The sequence below is a fragment of the Pelophylax lessonae genome (genome assembly GCF_965119305.1).
Source record: "Pelophylax lessonae genome assembly, chromosome: 10".
In the NCBI taxonomy this organism is placed as follows: domain Eukaryota; kingdom Metazoa; phylum Chordata; class Amphibia; order Anura; family Ranidae; genus Pelophylax; species Pelophylax lessonae.
In genome coordinates this window covers 1,362,128-1,382,120 of record NC_138777.1, presented here as the reverse complement: position 1 = coordinate 1,382,120, position 19,993 = coordinate 1,362,128, and the positions used below count along the sequence as shown (strand labels likewise).

Below are 19,993 nucleotides of genomic sequence, written 5' to 3'. Positions count from 1 at the left end.
GGGGGTGCCTAGGCTGATTTACATAAAGTGGTACTGGACTCCCTTAGCCTAGATTTGCACCAACATGTGAATGAGCGCTCATGCGTTTCTGGGCGTTCTTTGCGTGTAGGACAACGCATTTTTTAGGCTGCGCAATGCGTGACAAACATAGAAAACAAGCAGCTGACCCTTTTCTAGCATTGCGCCGCACCAAACCTCATGGTGCCGCAGTTCGCACATTAGATGGTCAGAAATGAATGGCACCGCCAGGCATCTGATAAAGTGCATGTCAGCAAAGTGCGCAATTTTGGAAGGAATGAAGCCACACCCAGGACCCATTCACACGAGTGCGTTGTGCTAATGTACTTTAAGTGCGCATGCAGAAACGTGTACTGGGGTGCGTTGTGTAACCCTTCATTTTGAATTGCACCCCGATGCATTAACACATTGCACTGCGGCACATGTGCAATGTAACCCAACACAAATAATAATGATCGGTGCGCAAGAAAAGTGTGGCATGCGGCATCTTCGTCGCATTGCGGCCGATCTAAAATGAATCGACCTTTTTTATTCACCACACGTAAAAGGCGCAATAACGTGCATGTGTTAGTGCAATGCATCGGCTCGTACCGTGTAAGGAGGGGTTAAATGAGCCATGCCGAGGGATTGAGGGGGAGGGGTCAGAGGTTTTGCATTGTTTTGCTGGATGATAAAATAACTGCGTGCGTCGGGAATTCCAGCGGTAACAAATCGTGGGATTCTGTCAAATAAAAAAAGGCACTGAGAGAGTAATTCGGAGGCAGCTGCTCCCTACGATTCCTAAAATCTCTTTATTACTCCACAGAAGTACACCGCTGGGAGCGGGAGTGGGGCGCTCAGTACAAAGAGTTTGGCTTCTAGGCGCATGCGGAATACGGGGAGTCCCTTGTGGGAAAACGGGACCCCGAACCGGGCCAGAGACTTCAGAAAAGTCTAACGACACAGCTACCAGCAGGGGAAAGAACCAATCAAAATGGATACTTTGTAATACAATAGAATTGCATTGTAAACTTGTGGTAATTTTATAAGGAGTGGGGAAGGGCAACATTCTCAGTTTTTTGCTGTTGTGAAAGGAAATCCTCTCTTAGTAGTCAGACAAACATGTGTCCCCACTAGAAGATTTCCTTTCATTTCCTGTTTAGGTGACAACTGTAAAATTTTGAATTATTGAATTGTCATAAGTATATCTGGAGGGTGTGACACAACAGAGGGGCCCCCGAACAGCCCACCACAGTGACCTGATCTGTGAAATAGGCAGAGCCTGAGGTCAGGACATTGTCCTGTGAGGTGCCTGATTGGAAGGAAGTGCCCCGAGCTCCATCAATGGGGAAGTTGTTGATCAAGATCTCTTGTCGGTTCACAATATTACCTATTTGAAGCGCAGATATGTAATAAAGATTGACTGGCATTGTGGATCATCACCCAGACCTGGGAACTCAGCACAGGGATGGTGGAAACACCTCATAATGGGCACAGCGGGTGTACAGACTCGGGAACTCAGCACAGGGATGGTGGGAACCCCTTATAATGGGCACAGCGTGTATACAGACCCGGGAACTCATCACAGGGATGGTGGGAACCCCTCATAATGGGCACAGCGGGTATACAGACCCGGGAACTCATCACAGGGATGGTTGGAACCCCTCATAATGGGCACAGCGGGTGTACAGATCCAGGAACTCAGCACAAGGATAGTGGGGACCCCTCATAATGGGCACAGCGGGTGTACAGACCCAGGAACTCAGCACAGGGATGGAGTGAACCCCTCATAATGGGCACAGCAGGTGTACAGACCTGGGAACTCAGCACAGGGATGGTGGGAACCCCTCATAATGGGCACAGCGGGTGTACAGACCTGGGACTCAGCACAGGGATGGTAGGAACCCCTCATAATAGGCACAGCGGGTGTACAGACCCGGGAACTCAGCTGAAGGGATGGTGGGAACCCTCATAATACATCATACAGATCATCATACAGAAGCATCTGGTTCAAGGGTCAACCAGGACAAGTGTGAAGCTTTCTGGATGGGCGTGGAAGGTGAGAGCTTTGTTCTCCCGGATGACTTCCCGGAGCCCCAACAATAAATTTGAGTTCTAGGCATTGAATTTGGCCCAGGTTACTATGGTCATGCAAATTGGGTGAACAGGCTGGAGAATGCCAAGGCGGCGAGCTGGAAAAGTTGGCGGTTTTCCTTTAGGGAAAAGGTTGATCTGATCAAGGGTTACCTGATTCCAATTTTTCTGTATGTCAGTTTTGTCTGCGTTTTGCCAGTGTCTCTCTATACCAGGATCTATAGTTGTTTCTTCCAGCTGTTATGGGGGAACAGAATAAACCTTGTCAAAAGGAGTGTGACTTATCTTCCTAGGTGGGAGGGTGGTCTAGGAATGATCAACCCTGTAGTCTTTTTCTCTCTGATGTTTGTAAAGTACAACCTGGGTAACATGTTGGCAGAGAGACCTCCTGGGTGGGTATTTTCCAGTCCTGGTTTAGGCCCTTTCTGCGAAACTGGGAAAATGGTGGGCAAGTGAAAAGCCTGAGGGTCAAGCATAATAAGCTCCCGGCTTATGTTGCCCCGTGTTTGAAAATACTTCGGCAGTAGCAAGTAACGGCAGGGGAGATCAGATCTCTTCCAAGGAAACTTCTTGAGAAGCGGATCATGAGCTCTGTTTTTTTGCGAACCACTGGCCTTAAGGGATTGCCCAAGCCTGGTTTTGGGGGAGGGTTTGCATTTGATTAATTTGGAGAGAATCCCAATGAAGTTTAGGGATCAGGCTTGGCTCGCTTTCCATGGAAAACTATATGTGAAGGGCAACCTGAAGTTTCTTTCTGTGAGTGATCGGGGCTGCCCAAGAGTAGAGTGTGGAGTAGTGGTGGAGTCCATGGATCATTTCTGCTTCAATGCCCTTTTAATATAGAGATGTACAAGAGGGTAGGGAGGGCTCTGAGTGTACCCTTCCTCCCCCATATGAGTTATGCAGAGTGGGTGTATGGGGCATTCCAGACTCACCGGGATTATAATTTGGAAACACTTTTTTTAGTTAATCTAGTAGTCCGTTATTTCACGTGGAGTGCACGGTGCCAGGTATCCTTACGGAGTAAAATCCTCCCTGTCGAGGTGGTGGTGCAGAACATTCTGGGTGAGGTTGGGAAGATTTGGGGTCTTGAGAAAGACAGGTGGCGGCAGGAGGCCTGGATAAAGGCGTGGAGGAATATCAGGACTCAGCACAGGGATGGTGGGAACCCCTCATAATGGGCACAGCAGGTGTACAGACCCAGGAACTCAGCACAGAGGTGTGGGGGGGGGGGGGACACCTCATAATGGGCACAACGGGCGTACAGACCCGGGAACCTGAGTACACAGTATTATTGGTTGGCGGATCAGCCTGTCATTGTGTGGTGTCAAATGTGAGATTCAGACAGACACTCTGATCGCAGGACTGACACCCCCTCCCCTCCTCCATCCGGAATGAAATACAGGATTGTGGCATCTGTTGGACTCCATTAATCAGAACATCCAATCGCCATCAATCAGCGATGTCAGTGGGAAGATTCATAGTGGGGATGATGTCATCAGATGACGTCACTTTTCGGACTCTGAATGCGGTACGAGATTGAATTATTTTGTCTCCGGCGGACGGGGTGAGAGCTGCGTCTGTATCCTGAGAGGAGCGCAGAGGGCGGGCCCGGATACGTGAATGGCTTGTGCCGATCTATACATCCAATCCGAAAAATGAATAAAATGTAACAATTGCACCCATAATGTGAATCATCAGTTGATAAGATGTATCAATAACTACTGGTTGGGATTAGGGTGGAGGAGGGGGAGGGATTGATAGTGATTTCAGCGCTGCGTTGAAACATGCGCCATCTTTGCGTCACATGAATGTTGATTCTCTCATTCACAATTTGTGGCGCTGTCACATCACATCCGGAATCACCACGGATTAAAGAGCGCTGGCAGGGATGTCAACCAATCAGTGACCTGCCAAGGATGTCTAGCACACACTGCAGCTGTGATCACGTTAGGCTCCGCCCCCTTCAGTGTTCTCTTCATTGATTTCTCTGTATCCCCCCCCCCCCAGCCAGATTCCAGAGATCTCCTCACATGGGCAGTGAGCCAGTCAACTTCCTAAATCCATCCAAACAGTGTCACACCTCCAAGGCAGGTCTGAATCTGATTGGGAGACAGGGAGGAGACTGAAAGGGGTGTGTCTGGGAACTTCTTTCCATCATCACAAGCTGGGGTTCCCAGATCACCAACTGAATAGAGATGGGTGGGAGGAGTGTTATAGGAATGTCTGTTCCCTAAGCGGGAAGGCTGAGCACTCTATATGCATCTACAAGCTTATTTAAATTAGAATGCTGAATTCCCACCCACCAAGCCCCACCCACCAGACAGACAGAGAGCACCAGGACTGACCATTCTATGCTGTGACATCATACTGTCCCAGTCAACGTCGGGCTGCATGCTTGTGACGAGGGTGGAGAGCTCCTCGGGGTGAGGTTTGTTGTGTAGTAGGGAGTGCAGCGGCAGGTGGGGGAGGTGGTGCATTTCATCGTTGTCATCGTTCTCCCGCGAGGCCAGCTCTCCGGTCATCTCCTCCTCTCCATCCGCTTTACAGGTGAACGGAGAGGTGGCCGGCTTGGACGACATCCTCCTGGAAACGAGACAAGACAAGATGGAGTCAGTGCGGCCAAGCAGGAAATCAGCGGCATATAAAACACCAGCAACACGGCAAACAGAGCGCTGGAAGGGTGTCTACGGAATGCAATGGGGAGATTTCCTGCAGTAGTTTGTGTCTCTGCCCCTCCCACAATGGGGAGGTTTCCTGCAGTAGTTTGTGTATCTGCCCCTCCCACAATGGGGAGGTTTCCTGCAGTAGTTTGTGTCTCTGCCCCTCCCACAATGGTGAGATTTCCTTTCGGTAGTTTGTGTCTCTGCCCCTCCCACAATGGTGATATTTCCTTTCAGTAGTTTGTGTCGCGGCCCCTCCCACAATGGGAGCTTTCCTGTAGTAGTTGGTGTCTCTGCCCCTCCCACAATGGTGAGATTTCCTCCAGTAGTTTGTGTCTCCGCCCCTCCCACAATGGTGATATTTCCCTGCAGTAGTTTGTGTCTCTGCCCCTCCCACAATGGGGAGCTTTCCTGTAGTAGTTGGTGTCTCTGCCCCTCCCACAATGGGGAGATTTCCTGCAGTAGTTTGTGTCTCTGCCCCTCCCACAATGGGGAGATTTCCCTGCAGTAGTTTTCTGTCTCTGCCCCTCCCACAATGGGGAGATTTCCCTGCAGTAGTTTGTGTCTCTGCCCCTCCCACAATGGTGAGATTTCCTGTAGTAATTTGTGTCTCTGCCCCTCCCACAATGAGGATATTTCCTGCAGTAGTTTGTGTCTCTGCCCCTCCCACAATGGTGAGATTTCCTGCAGTTGTTTATGTCTCCACCCCTCCCACAATGGTGAGATTTCCTGCAGTTGTTTATGTCTCCACCCCTCCCACAATGGTGAGATTTCCTTTCAGTAGTTTGTGTCGCGGCCCCTCCCACAATGGGGAGCTTTCCTTTCAGTAGTTTGTGTCTCTGCCCCTCCCACAATGGGGAGATTTCCCTGCAGTAGTTTTCTGTCTCTGCCCCTCTCAAACTGGGGATAATTCCCTGCAGTAGTTTGTGTCTCTGCCCCTCCCACAATGAGGATATTTCCTGCAGTAGTTTTTGTCTCTGCCCCTCCCACAATGGTGAGATTTCCCTGCAGTAGTTTGTGTCTCTGCCCCTCCCACAATGATAGGATTTCCTGTGGTAGTTTGTGTCTCTGCCCCTCCCACACTAGGAAGATTTCCCCCAGTCGTTTGTCTCTGCCCCTCCCACAAGCAGGCAGTCAGAAATTCTGGAGGGAGATCTCACCACTGGATTTAACTTGTTAGCAATTACACAAAACTAAAATGTGGGTTTGGGGTGGAGTGGGCCTTTAAGTCCTGGAATCTGGCGGGGGGGGGGGGGCGTCTCGCACTCGGCCCTCCATATGAAATCTTGGACAGCCGACTTCACAAGCAGCACACAGACCTCTATGGATTAACCCTCGGCGTGCCGTGAGACGCCCTCGGTCCGCGCACACGTTCCTCCATACGTTGTGCTTTAATATCAGTATTTAATAGAACATCGGCTACAGACAACTATCAAAGACTTTCAGCCCGGCGAACGCAAGGCCTAATTTCTGTTTTTTTCTCGGCGCACTTCTTCAATTAATCATAATTTGTTGGTTTGAAAAAAAAAAAAAAATCAAAAAACCTCCTTTCAATAATTTATGTCATTTTCCTGCATTAATCCTCTTCCACATCAATGCGTTTCCAGCTTATACTTATTGTCAGGGGAACGCATAAAAGCAGATTTCGTCTTATTTTATTGATTACAACAGCGCTTTATTTCACAGTCAATGCATTAATAACACCGACTCAAAAAAAGGCAAAAAAAGAAACACTTTAAATTTTAAAACAGGTTTCTGTGTTGGCGTGTTCAAATGTTTTATTTAACGCCTGAAAACTCATTAGTAAAATTACCGCTAATACATGAACAGATTCCAAGATGGAGGACAAGAAACGCCGAAACCTGACGCGTTATTTCCAGCCTTCTGCCGTATGGCCATCAGGTGACGGCCGCCAACGGTGCACAGATGTCCGCGGCGGTCTAAAGGAATGCGAGACTCACGGGTCAGAACGCCAACAGCCTTTTTTTATTTTTACCAATTTGCGTTGAAATGCGTTTTTCTGCACGAGTAACATTGCAGCATGCCTGAGTGTTTCCCTAACGCACCAGCGCGGCGTGAACGGGGCGCATGGGCAGAAATCATTGTCCTCGCATTAACATGAATCGCTCAACGCACCCGGGCTGAACAAGCCCCCAATTTCATACTGCGACCGCACTGTCCTGGCGTGCGCCCCGACTCTGATCCTTCTCTGAGGGCCAGTTCATAACATGATGAGGGAAACTCCCATTCCATGCGCAATTCCCGCACTGCATTCAAAAAACACTGCAGCCACGATCTGCAGCGGGTGTCAATGTTAACTTAACCACACCCCAAACGCAGGTCGGAAACGCGGAGCCCGCACCGGATCCCGCGGTGCAGTAGTACCATGTGATCAGGTTGTTGTGCGTAGTGCATGCGCGATGTTTGGTGCGCTCCGCCGCAATTTAAGCCCCATTCAAATGACTGGGCTGAATTCGTATTGCACCTGACATGCATGTGAATCGCAACGCACAGCATGCTCCTGGGAGATTCATGCTGTGAGCTGGCCCTGAAGCAATATTTACTATAATAATAACAAAATAACAATAAAAATATATATTTAGCAATAACAAAATAAAATAATGGTAATAATGATAATGATAACAAAATAAAATTATATAAATATTAATAGCAACAAAATAATATTTAAAATAATAATAACAATAATAAAAATTATAATAATATTTTAGCAACAAAATAAAATAATAGTAATAATATTAATAATAATAATAATAATAATAATAATAATAATAATATAATAGTATTTATAGAAACATAATAATAATAATAATAATAATAATAAATTCTAATAAAATTATTAGCAACAAAATAAAATAATAGTAATAATAATATTATTATTCATTAAAAAAAAATGTATAATAGTAATAATAGCAACAAATCCATAATATGAATAATAATACTATTAAAAATAAAAAAAATTATAATGCTAATGCTTAGTAGCAACAAAATAATAATAATTATACTATTATTATTATTATTATTAAAAGCATTATTATTAATAATAATAACTGTACAATAAAATAATAATAATATTTTAGCAAAAAATTAAAATATTAGTAATAATAATAAAAAAATTAAAATAGTATTAAGAGCAAAAAAAATACTAAAAATATAATAATAATAATAAAAATTATAATAACGTTATTAGCAATAAAATAAAATAATAGTAAAAATAATAATAAAAAATATAATAGTATTAATAGCAACAAAATAATAATAATATAAAAATAATAATAATAACAAAAATGATAATAATATTATTATCAAGAAAATAAAATAATAGTAATAATAATATTAATTAAAAAAAATGCTAATAGTATTAATAGCAACAAAATAATAATATAATAATTATAATTATAAAAATAATATATAATGCTAATGCTGAACAGCAATAAAATAATAATAATTATAATAATATTATTACAATTATTATTAATAATAACAATAATAATAACTATAAAATAAAATAATAATAATACCTATGCAAAAATAATAGTAATAATAATAAAAATAATTATAATAATATTAATAGCAACAAAATAATAATAATAATAACAAAATAAAATAGTATTATTAATAATAATAATAATAATAGCAACAAAATAATAATAAAAACAACAAAATAAAATAATATTAATAATAATAGGAACATCTAACATCCACAGGCCTATGGAGGATTTAGGCAAGACTATCATTTTTTTTTTTTTTTTTTGATATTGATTTTCAAATTTTCTGCTTTTCACAGTAAGCAACTTTGTAGCTTTTCAGCAACAACTGGCCAACAATTTACTACAATATACATTTTGGTTTGTTCCGTTATTTTCCAGGGTGGGGGAGGGGGTGTCAGGGGACAATTTTAAAACTTCTTCAAACTTCTCTTTTTTTAGGCTACACTACCACAGCATAAACCTTTGGCGACAATCTGCGGTGAAGGATGCGGGCGCACAGGGCATACAGGGTGTACAGGGCACACAGCGCGCACAGGGCGCACAGGGCGTACAGGGCACACAGGGCACACAGAGCGCACAGGACGTACAGGGCATACAGGGCATACAGGGCATACAGGGCATACAGGGCGTACAGGGCACACAGGGCATACAGGGCGCACAGGGTGTACAGGGCACACAGCGCACACAGGGCGTACAGGGCACACAGGGCATACAGGGCGCACAGGGCATACAGGGCACACAGAGTGCACAGGACGTACAGGGCATATAGGGCATACAGGGCGCACAGGGCGTACAGGGCATAAAGGGCACACAGGGTGTACAGGGCGCACAGGGCATACAAGGCGCACAGGGCGTACAGGGCACACAGAGCATACAGGGCGCACAGGGAACACAGGGCGTACAGGGCACACAGGGCGTACAGGGCATACAGGGCACACAGAGCGTACAGGACGTACAGGGCATACAGGGCATACAGGGCGCACAGGGCGTACAGGGCATACAGGGCACACAGGGTGTACAGGGCGCACAGGGCGTACAAGGCACACAGGGCGTACAGGGCGCACAGGGCGTACAGGACATACCAGGTGTTCAGGGCATACAGGGTGTACAAGGCATACAGGGAGCACAGGGCACACAGGGCGTACAGGGCGCACACTGCGATGAAGGATGCGGGCGCACAGGGCACACAGGGCATACAGGGCGTACAGGGCATACAGGGCGTACAGGGCATACAGGGTGTACAGGGCATACAGGGCGTACAGGGCATACAGGGTGTACAGGGCATACAGGGCGTACAGGGCATACAGGGTGTACAGGGCATACAGGGCGTACAGGGCATACAGGGCGCACAGGGAACACAGGGCGTACAGGGCACACAGGGCGTACAGGGCATACAGGGCACACAGAGCGTACAGGACGTACAGGGCATACAGGGCATACAGGGCGCACAGGGCGTACAGGGCATACAGGGCACACAGGGTGTACAGGGCGCACAGGGCGTACAAGGCACACAGGGCGTACAGGGCGCACAGGGCGTACAGGACATACCAGGTGTTCAGGGCATACAGGGTGTACAAGGCATACAGGGAGCACAGGGCACACAGGGCGTACAGGGCGCACACTGCGATGAAGGATGCGGGCGCACAGGGCACACAGGGCATACAGGGCGTACAGGGCATACAGGGCGTACAGGGCATACAGGGTGTACAGGGCATACAGGGCGTACAGGGCATACAGGGTGTACAGGGCATACAGGGCGTACAGGGCATACAGGGTGTACAGGGCATACAGGGCGTACAGGGCATACAGGGTGTACAGGGCATACAGGGTGTACAGGGCATACAGGGCGTACAGGGCATACAGGGTGTACAGGGCATACAGGGCGTACAGGGCATACAGGGCGCACAGGGCATACAGGGTGTACAGGGCGTACAGGGCGTACAGGGCGTACAGGGCATACAGGGCGCACCTGGTGTACAGTGGTACAGGGCACACATTGCATACAGGGCGCACAGGGTGTACAGGGCGCACAGGGCGGAGTCTGCTTGAATGAAGTTTTCACCTGTTACAGCAGCTACAAATTCTGCAGGATTTGTGAATCAGGAAATAGGAGGAAATGCTGGAATACGATTGGCTCCCATCCTGCACCTCACATCTCATATCAATCCCTTTCATTGCAGAATACACAGATCGGCGCCCAAAGTGCCGCTCGGCAAATTAGCAAATCATTAACTTTCTGAGACCCTTTTCACCAGACAAATAAAAAGCTGATTAAAGGGGGTCCCGCAATACGAGACTGTCACAGCTCCATCCGGCAATGTGACTTCATGAATATTACAGTGCAGAAATATCAGGTGCAAGAAAAAAATTAATTATTTCCAAATGAAATCCGGCGTGCCGCCACCCAGCGCGCTGACAGAGGATCTCACAGCTAATGTTACATTTCTCACAATTAATGAAAAAGAAAAAAAAAATATATCAGCAAATTTAATTATCCGAGAATCAAATTAAATCCATCGGCGGCGGCGGCGGCACAAAGGAAGGAACTCGCATCCCATTTTTTTAACGTTTTTGAAATATTTTGTTTTGGAAATTCTTTCTTCCTGTTTTTTTCTTTTTTCTATTTTTATTCCGCTTTGTTTACAAATATTCAACGGAAATCTCAGAACTCTGCGGACAACGCGGGGTTAATGAGCCTAATTTATATTTTTAAAGTGTCCGAGGAGTTGAAGTGGAACTCCGACGTCTGAAACGCTTTTCCTGTCTTTCATCCTTTGTGCTGCCGATCTCCTGCAGCCTCTTTGCAGCCACTTCCTGTCTCCATGAACCCCAGTGCTTGCTGCATGGCATTTCTCAGGGCGGGCTTCCTGGTGGTGACAACAGTGGCCCCTGTCTGTGTCATGTGTGTTATGAGGGTGACACCCCAGGGGCACAACTCGGAGAAGAGGACAGAGTGTTGTCACCCGATAACAGGAAGTGCCTAAAGGAGACCCTCCATGGCGGGATCACTATGCACGCCCCTCTAAGGGCTCATTCACACAAGGTTTGGCTTCTGAATAGTGATCCCCGTTGGGATCACTCTTCAGGGAGCACTAGTTGTGTCACCTCCCATGAACTCTGCACTAGTGTGCCGCTTGCAGAGTGGGGGGGGGGGGGGGCGCTCGGCAGGCGCTACAACCACCAAAAATGACAGGGGTAAAAACTCCTGCTGCAGCTGCAAAGCAAAGCATCATGGCCGCAGCATGCGTACATCTCTGGCCGCTGCTGGGGGGGCAGTAAAAACACACTTCAACTGTGGGGGGTTTCCTGCCCCTCAACCACTACTGTGAAGGAGCCCTAACGCAACACACTGAACCCCAACGCAACGCGTGGCCCTCTAACGCAACACACTGAACTCTAACGCAACGCGTCGCCCTCTAACGCAACACACTGAACCCCAACGCAATGCGTGGCCCTCTAACACAACACACTGAACTCTAATGCAACGCGTCGCCCTCTAACACAACACACTGAACCCCAACGCAACGCGTCGCCCTCTAACACTGAACTCTAACGCAATGCGTGGCCCTCTAACGGAGCATACTGAACTCTAATGCAAGGCGTGGCCCTCTAACGCAACACACTGAACCCCAACGCAATGCGTGGCCCTCTAACGCAACACACTGAACCCCAACGCAACGCGTGGCCCTCTAACGCAACACACTGAACCCCAACGCAATGCGTGGCCCTCTAACGCAACACACTGAACCCCAACGCAATGCGTGGCCCTCTAACGCAACACACTGAACCCCAACGCAACGCGTGGCCCTCTAACGCAACACACTGAACCCCAACGCAGTGCGTGGCCCTCTAACACAACACACTGAACTCTAATGCAACGCGTCGCCCTCTAACACAACACACTGAACCCCAACGCAACGCGTCGCCCTCTAACACTGAACTCTAACGCAATGCGTGGCCCTCTAACGGAGCATACTGAACTCTAATGCAAGGCGTGGCCCTCTAACGGAGCATACTGAACTCTAATGCAAGGCGTGGCCCTCTAACGCAACACACTGAACCCCAACGCAATGCGTGGCCCTCTAACGCAACACACTGAACCCCAACGCAACGCGTGGCCCTCTAACGCAACACACTGAACCCCAACGCAATGCGTGGCCCTCTAACGCAACACACTGAACCCCAACGCAATGCGTGGCCCTCTAACGCAACACACTGAACCCCAACGCAATGCGTGGCCCTCTAACGCAACACACTGAACCCCAACGCAACGCGTGGCCCTCTAACGCAACACACTGAACCCCAACGCAATGCGTGGCCCTCTAACGCAACACACTGAACCCCAACGCAACGCGTGGCCCTCTAACGCAACACACTGAACCCCAACGCAACGTGTGGCCCTCTAACACAACACACTGAACCCCATCGCAAGGCGTGGCCCTCTAACGCAACACACTGAACCCCAACGCAACGCGTGGCCCTCTAACGCAACACACTGAACCCCAACGCAATGCGTGGCCCTCTAACGCAACACACTGAACCCCAACGCAACGCGTGGCCCTCTAACGCAACACACTGAACCCCAACGCAACGTGAGGCCCTCTAACACAACACACTGAACCCCATCGCAAGGCGTGGCCCTCTAACGCAACACACTGAACTCTAATGCAACGCGTGGTCCTCTAACGCAACACACTGAACCCCAACGCAATGTGTGGTCCCCTAACGCAACACACTGAACCCCATCGCAAGGCGTGGCCCTCTAACGCAACACACTGAACTCTAATGCAACGCGTGGTCCTCTAACGCAACACACTGAACCCCAACGCAATGTGTGGTCCCCTAACGCAACACACTGAACTCTAACGCAACGCGTGGCCCTCTAATGCAACACACTGAACTCTAACGCAACGCGTGGCCCTCTAACGCAACGCCCTGAACTCTAACGCAACGCATGGCATTAGAGTTCAGTGTGTTGTGTTAGAGGGCCACGCGTTGCATTAGAGTTCAGTGTGCAACGCGTGACTCTCTAGTGGAGCGCACTGAACTCTAATGCAACGCGTGGCCCCAAACGCAACGTACTGCAGGGTGATCCTGCATTTTACCACACATAGGGCGTGATGATGCAAATTGGCTCTATGTCAATAGCGAGCGATCGGCGTTAGCGATGGCGATTTTGCTCAGCCAACTGCCGATCCGCACCACAGAACACGCAGACAAGGCCAGGGCCACGTCCCCAGTTCAGGAACAACTGGTAGAAGGCGGAGCGCTCCTTTAATTGGTGGTAACAATAGGTGGTTGTGCTGCAGCGCAGGCCCTGCAGAATATCGCTCCCGTTAGAGAATTAGGTTCGCGGAGAACCAGGCCCTGCAGAATATCGCTACTGTTAGGGAATTAGGTTCGGGGAGAACCAGGCCCCCGCAGAATATCGCTCCTCTTAGGGAATTAGGTTTGCGGAGAACCAGGCCCCGCAGAATATCGCTCCTGTTAGGGAATTAGGTTCGGGGAGAACCAGGCCCCCGCAGAATATCGCTCCTCTTAGGGAATTAGGTTCGGGGAGAACCAGGCCCCGCAGAGTATCGCTCCTGTTAGGGAATTAGGTTCGTGGAGAACCAGGCCCAGCAGAATATCGCTCCTGTTAGGGAATTAGGTTCGGGGAGAACCAGGCCCCGCAGAGTATCCCTCCTGTTAGGGAATTAGGTTCGGGGAGAACCAGGCCCCGCAGAGTATCCCTCCTGTTAGGGAATTAGGTTCGGGGAGAACCAGGCCCCGCAGAATATCACTCCTGTTAGGGAATTAGGTTCGGGGAGAACCAGGCCCCGCAGAATATCACTCCTGTTAGGGAATTAGGTTCGGGGAGAACCAGGCCCCGCAGAATATCGCTCCTGTTAGGGAATTAGGTTTGCGGAGAACCAGGCCCCGCAGAGTATCGCTCCTGTTAGGGAATTAGGTTCGGGGAGAACCAGGCCCCGCAGAGTATCGCTCCTGTTAGGGAATTAGGTTCGTGGAGAACCAGGCCCAGCAGAATATCGCTCCTGTTAGGGAATTAGGTTCGGGGAGAACCAGGCCCCGCAGAGTATCCCTCCTGTTAGGGAATTAGGTTCGGGGAGAACCAGGCCCCGCAGAGTATCCCTCCTGTTAGGGAATTAGGTTCGGGGAGAACCAGGCCCCGCAGAATATCACTCCTGTTAGGGAATTAGGTTCGGGGAGAACCAGGCCCCGCAGAATATCACTCCTGTTAGGGAATTAGGTTCGGGGAGAACCAGGCCCCGCAGAATATCGCTCCTGTTAGGGAATTAGGTTTGCGGAGAACCAGGCCCCGCAGAGTATCGCTCCTGTTAGGGAATTAGGTTTGGGGAGAACCAGGCCCCGCAGAGTATCGCTCCTGTTAGGTAATTAGGTTCGGGGAGTTTGTGTTGGTAATGGGATGTGATGCGACTTGTCTGAAGGGAACTTACAAACCTGTCAAGAGAAATGAAAGCAGCTGCAGAGCGGAACAATTCCGGAGAAATAGCTGAAATTCATGCGTTGTGGTCATTGGCAGCCGTTCAACAACCATATCTAGGAATTCCCTCCTGTATATCTCAGCGTCTTCGTAATACCGGCCGCTGGCAGTGTGGGGGGGGGGGGACTTCTGCAGCGTTCGCTACATCCAAATATCTCTGTGTACAGCGCCACAGCTACAGATCTCCTCTCAGCGCCCATTATTGGAGGTCCAGAAAATCGTTCCTATAAGACGGATAAAATATTATTCCCGACAACGGCGATGAATTCCCGACAATTACCAACCTGAACTCCCAACAGAAAAACTTCCATCCCAATATATTCCTCAATAACCACAAAGGACAGAAACCAACAAGTGCCTTCGCAAACCCAGATATTACCCAACATCACCACTGTGCCATCAGGCTCCACCCACTACAGAAAACTACAGGAGGGGGCGGAAGCAAGACCAGCTTACCTGCACAAGGAGAGAGCAGTGCTGTGCAAGGGACCCAACAGGCTCCACCCACTACAGAAAACTACAGGAGGGGGCGGAGACAAGACCAGCCAACCTGCACAAGGAGAGAGCAGAGCTGTGGGAGGGACCCAACAGGCTCCACCCACTACAGAAAACTACAGGAGGGGGCGGAGACAAGACCAGCCAACCTGCACAAGGAGAGAGCAGAGCTGTGGGAGGGACCCAACAGGCTCCACCCACTACAGAAAACTACAGGAGGGGGCGGAGACAGAACCAGTTCCCCAGCACAAGGAGAGAGCAGAGCTGTGGGAGGGGCCTAGCAGAGGATGTCCCTGCTGGAAGTGGGGGGAGTTATATAGCAGACGTCCCTGCTGGGAGTGGGAGGAGTTATATAGCAGATGTCCCTGCTGGGAGTGGGAGGAGTTATATAGCGGATGTCCCTGCTGGGAGTGGGAAGAGTTATATAGCAGATGTCCCTGCTGGGAGTGGGAGGAGTTATATAGCGGATGTCCCTGCTGGGAGTGGGAGGAGTTATATAGAGATTGACCCTGCTGGGAGTGGGAGTTATATAGAGGTTGTCCCTGCTGGGAGTGGGAGGGGTTATATAGAGGATGTCTCTGTTTGGAGTGGGAGGGGTTATATGGGGAAGTCTCTGCTGGAGATGGAAGGGGTTATACACAGTGGGAGGAGTTATGTAGAGGAAGTCCCTGCTAGGAAAGGGAGAGGGTTACACAGAAGATGTTCTTTCTGGGTGTGGGAGGAGTTATATAGGGTAGGTCCCTGCTGGGATTGGGAGGGGGGGTTATATGGGGAAGTCCTTGCTGGGTGTGGGAGGGGTTATATAGGGACTTGGGAGTGGGAAAGTGGGAGGGGATATATAGGGATGTCCATGCTGGCAGTGGGAGGGGTTATATAGAGGTGTCCATGTTGGGAGTGGTTATCTAGGGGATTGTCCCTGTTGAGAGTGGAAGGGGTTTATGGGGAAATCTCTGCCGGACATGGAAGGGGTCATTTAGGGGATGATCATGCTGGGAGTGGGAGGGGTTATATAAGGGAAGTCCCTGCTGGGAAAAGGGAGGGTGTTACATAGATGTTCTTTCTGGGAGTGGGAGGGGTTATATAGAGGATCCCCCTGCTGGGAGTGGGAGGGGTTATATAAGGAATCTCCCTCCTGAGTGTTGGAGGGGCTAAATAGGGGATCTCCCTTCTGGGAATGGGAGGGGTTATATAGAGGAAGTCCCTGCTGGGAGTGGGAGGGGTTATATAAGGAATCTCCCTCTTGGGTGTGTGGGAGGGATTAAATAGGGGATCTCCCTCCTCGGAGTGGGAGGGGTTATATAGAGGATGTCCCTGCTGGGAGTGGGAGGGGTTATATAAGGAATCTCCCTCTTGGGTGTGTGGGAGGGATTAAATAGGGGATCTCCCTCCTCGGAGTGGGAGGGGTTATATAGAGGATGTCCCTCCTGGGAGTGGGAGGGGTTATATAGAGGATGTCCCTCCTGGGAGTGGGAGGGGTTATATAGAGGATGTCCCTCCTGGGAGTGGGAGGGGTTATATAGAGGATGTCCCTCCTGGAAGTGGGAGGGGTTATATAGAGGATGTCCCTGCTGGGAGTGGGAGGGGTTATATGGAGGATGTCCCTCCTGGGAGTGGGAGGGGTTATATAGAGGATGTCCCTGCTGGGAGGGGTTATATAGAGGATGTCCCTGCTGGGAGTGGGAGGGGTTATATGGAGGATGTCCCTCCTGGGAGTGGGAGGGGTTATATAGAGGATGTCCCTCCTGGGAGGGGTTATATAGAGGATGTCCCTGCTGGGAGTGGGAGTCCCAGCAGCTTTTTTGCCAGTGTCCAATCACCTGAGGGCATATAACCCAATGATTGGACCCTGCTTCTGTGAGGTACGATTAGGAGGTGAATTGAGTCTTTGGATTGGTTGGTCTTGCAGTAACGGGAATGCATTTTATCACCAATCGTTGGACACAATCGCTTGAATCTACCGTTGCCCCTCCCCCCCCCCCATGAAGCCCCCAGTCTTAGCGCAGTTTTATGAAATGGGATATAAATCCTGGATTGTTGGTGAACCAAATATTGGGATTTCCTGTAACAGAGGAAGAGAAACGCGTCCCCAATCCACACATCACCGGACCGTTATCACAAGGAAGAGAAACGCGTCCCCAATCCACACATCACCGGACCGTTATCACAAGGAAGAGAAACGCGTCCCCAATCCACACATCACCGGACCGTTATCACAAGGAAGAGAAACGCGTCCCCAATCCACACATCACCGGACCGTTATCACAAGGAAGAGAAACGCGTCCCCAATCCACACATCACCGGACCGTTATCACAATGTGCGCTTTGATTTATATCCCCGGTGATCCCGCCATGGAGGTACTTCTTCAGGCACTTCCTGTTATAGGGTGACAACGCTCTGTCCCGGTCCCCTAATTGTCCTCCTTTGTTGCCACCAATCACATGAACCTCTGATGGAGGCCATTCTCACACACAGGAAGTGGCTGCAAAGGGGCTGCAGGAGATCAGCAGCACTGAGATGCAACAAGAAAGAAGGAAAAGATAGATAAGAGAGAATATTTTCTGGAGCACAGAGAGGATGAAGAGTCATCTCCTTCATAGCGGAGAGCCGATCTCCAGGGAGGGCGCTGTGCAGAGAGCGGCGAGTGCGTGCGATTGATCCAGAAGCAGGGGGCGGTAATAAAGTGAATAGTAAAGGGATGGAGGGGGGGATCAGGTATCCCCATGTCAGCAGTCTCTTCTCTTCTCTCTCTCTCTGTCTTGTGTCTCTCGCTATTTCCAGCACCAAATTTAGAATAAAGATTCGGGGGGAAGCTAATTGTGTCTGCACTCTGCAGCGTCTGTAGTTTTCAGGCCGTGTGCGACGCGCTTATAAATAGCCGCAGCACAAGTGCGTGCCACAAAACAATAACAGCCTCATAGCTGTCCCCATATACTGTATACAGCTTGTCCTACCAACCACATACATCCGACCCTGTGTATACACTTCGTCCTACCAACCGTATACATCCGACCCTGTGTATACTGATCGTCCTACCAACCGTATACATCCGACCCTCTGTATACAGCTTGTCCTACCAACCGTATACATCCGACCCTGTGTATACACTTCGTCCTACCAACCGTATACATCCGACCCTGTGTATACAGCTTGTCCTACCAACCACATACATCCGACCCTGTGTATACACTTCGTCCTACCAACCGTATACATCCGACCCTGTGTATACAGCTTGTCCTACCAACCACATACATCCGACCCTGTGTATACAGCTCGTCCTACTAACCGTATACATCCGACCCTGTGTATACACTTCGTCCTACCAACCGTATACATCCAACCCTGTGTATACAGATCGTCCTACCAACCACATACATCCGACCCTGTGTATACAGCTTGTCCTACCAACCGTATACATCCGACCCTGTGTATACAGATTGTCCTACCAACTGTATACATCCGACCCTGTGTATACAGATCGTCCTACCAACCGTATACATCCGACCCTGTGCATACAGATCATCCTACCAACCGTATACATCCGACCCTGTGTATACAGATCGTCCTACCAACCGTATACATCCGACCCTTTGTATACAGCTTGTCCTACCAACCACATACATCCGACCCTGTGTATACAGATCGCCCTACCAATCATATACATCCAACCCTGTGTATACACCTCGTCCTACCAACCGTATACATCCGACCATGTGTATACTGCTCCTCCTACAGACTCCCATACATCCAAACCCTGCACAGATATACAGATCATTCTACTGACAGTACACATCTGACCCCTGCACAGATATACAGCTTATCCTGCACACCGTGCATATCGGACCCCTGCACAGGATGCAGGATTATACCCCTCTGTATACAGCTCATCCTACAGACTTTATACATCTGACCCCTGCACAGACCGCAGGATTATACCCCTCTGTGCATCCACTTTGAAAAAAACAGCTGTGGCCATCTTGAGTAAGGGCAAATGGTTCATGTAGCATTTACTTCCTGGAATTCATCTGCCCTTAGTTCAGGCATGCACGTAGGAGGGTGTGCCGAGCTGAGAATGTCCCTCCTCCTCCCATCCCCACCCCACCCCTCCCGAAGACTCCTGGGATGCATGACATCATTTGCCCATGCAAGAAACCAAAAAGTAACTGAAGAAATGTAAAAAAAAAAGGAAAGTGTAAAACAAGTAAATCTGATCTCCCTTCCTACCTATCTACTAATACTAGCAGCAAGTTATTGGGAAAGGGAAGTTCCACTTAGGAAGCCGTGAATGTTACCGTTGTCACCTGAACAGGAATAGAAAGGAAATCTTCCAACAGTGACACCTGCTCCGGGATTTCTCCTGACTTCCTGTCGTGTCACCAGGACAGAAAATAAAAGGGAAATTCCCCAAAAATAAACAGATAAATCCATCCACATCTTACAAAGGCACAGATCCAATATGTTCTAGAATCTCTCTGATCTACAGATATATAGAAATAATGGGAGTACCGGAGCTCTGCTTCCTCTAATGCTCATCAGCAATCATTATAACTATTATTATCATTATCCTTCAATAACCTCCAATACAGATTCCCCCTCCCCCTCACATCTATTAGAAGATACAAATATTGTTATCAGCCAGAAAGGAAAACTCATTACAATGCAGAATAATAAAATAATAACAGTTCCCAGCCCCCCACCTCCCTGACATGTCACCTGGCGGGGGTCCTCTGCG

The 19,993-nt window shown here is 49.0% G+C and overlaps 1 protein-coding gene and 1 long non-coding RNA gene across 9 annotated transcripts in view; both read right to left on the bottom strand.

Moving 5' to 3' along the window:
• Positions 1-19,993, bottom strand: part of SOX6 (SRY-box transcription factor 6) — a 548,208-nt gene that overhangs the window by 313,517 nt on the left and 214,698 nt on the right. For 7 of the 8 annotated variants that reach the window (XM_082269784.1, XM_082269783.1, XM_082269788.1 and 4 more), the window contains one exon: positions 4,440-4,677. The exons of the other annotated variant lie outside the window; for it this stretch is intronic. In XM_082269784.1, the coding sequence (XP_082125910.1) occupies positions 4,440-4,677 (238 nt within the window). The remainder of the gene's footprint in view (positions 1-4,439; positions 4,678-19,993) is intronic. 8 annotated transcript variants of the gene reach the window in all.
• Positions 1-19,993, bottom strand: part of LOC309565057 — a 654,865-nt gene that overhangs the window by 532,695 nt on the left and 102,177 nt on the right. The window lies entirely within an intron of this gene.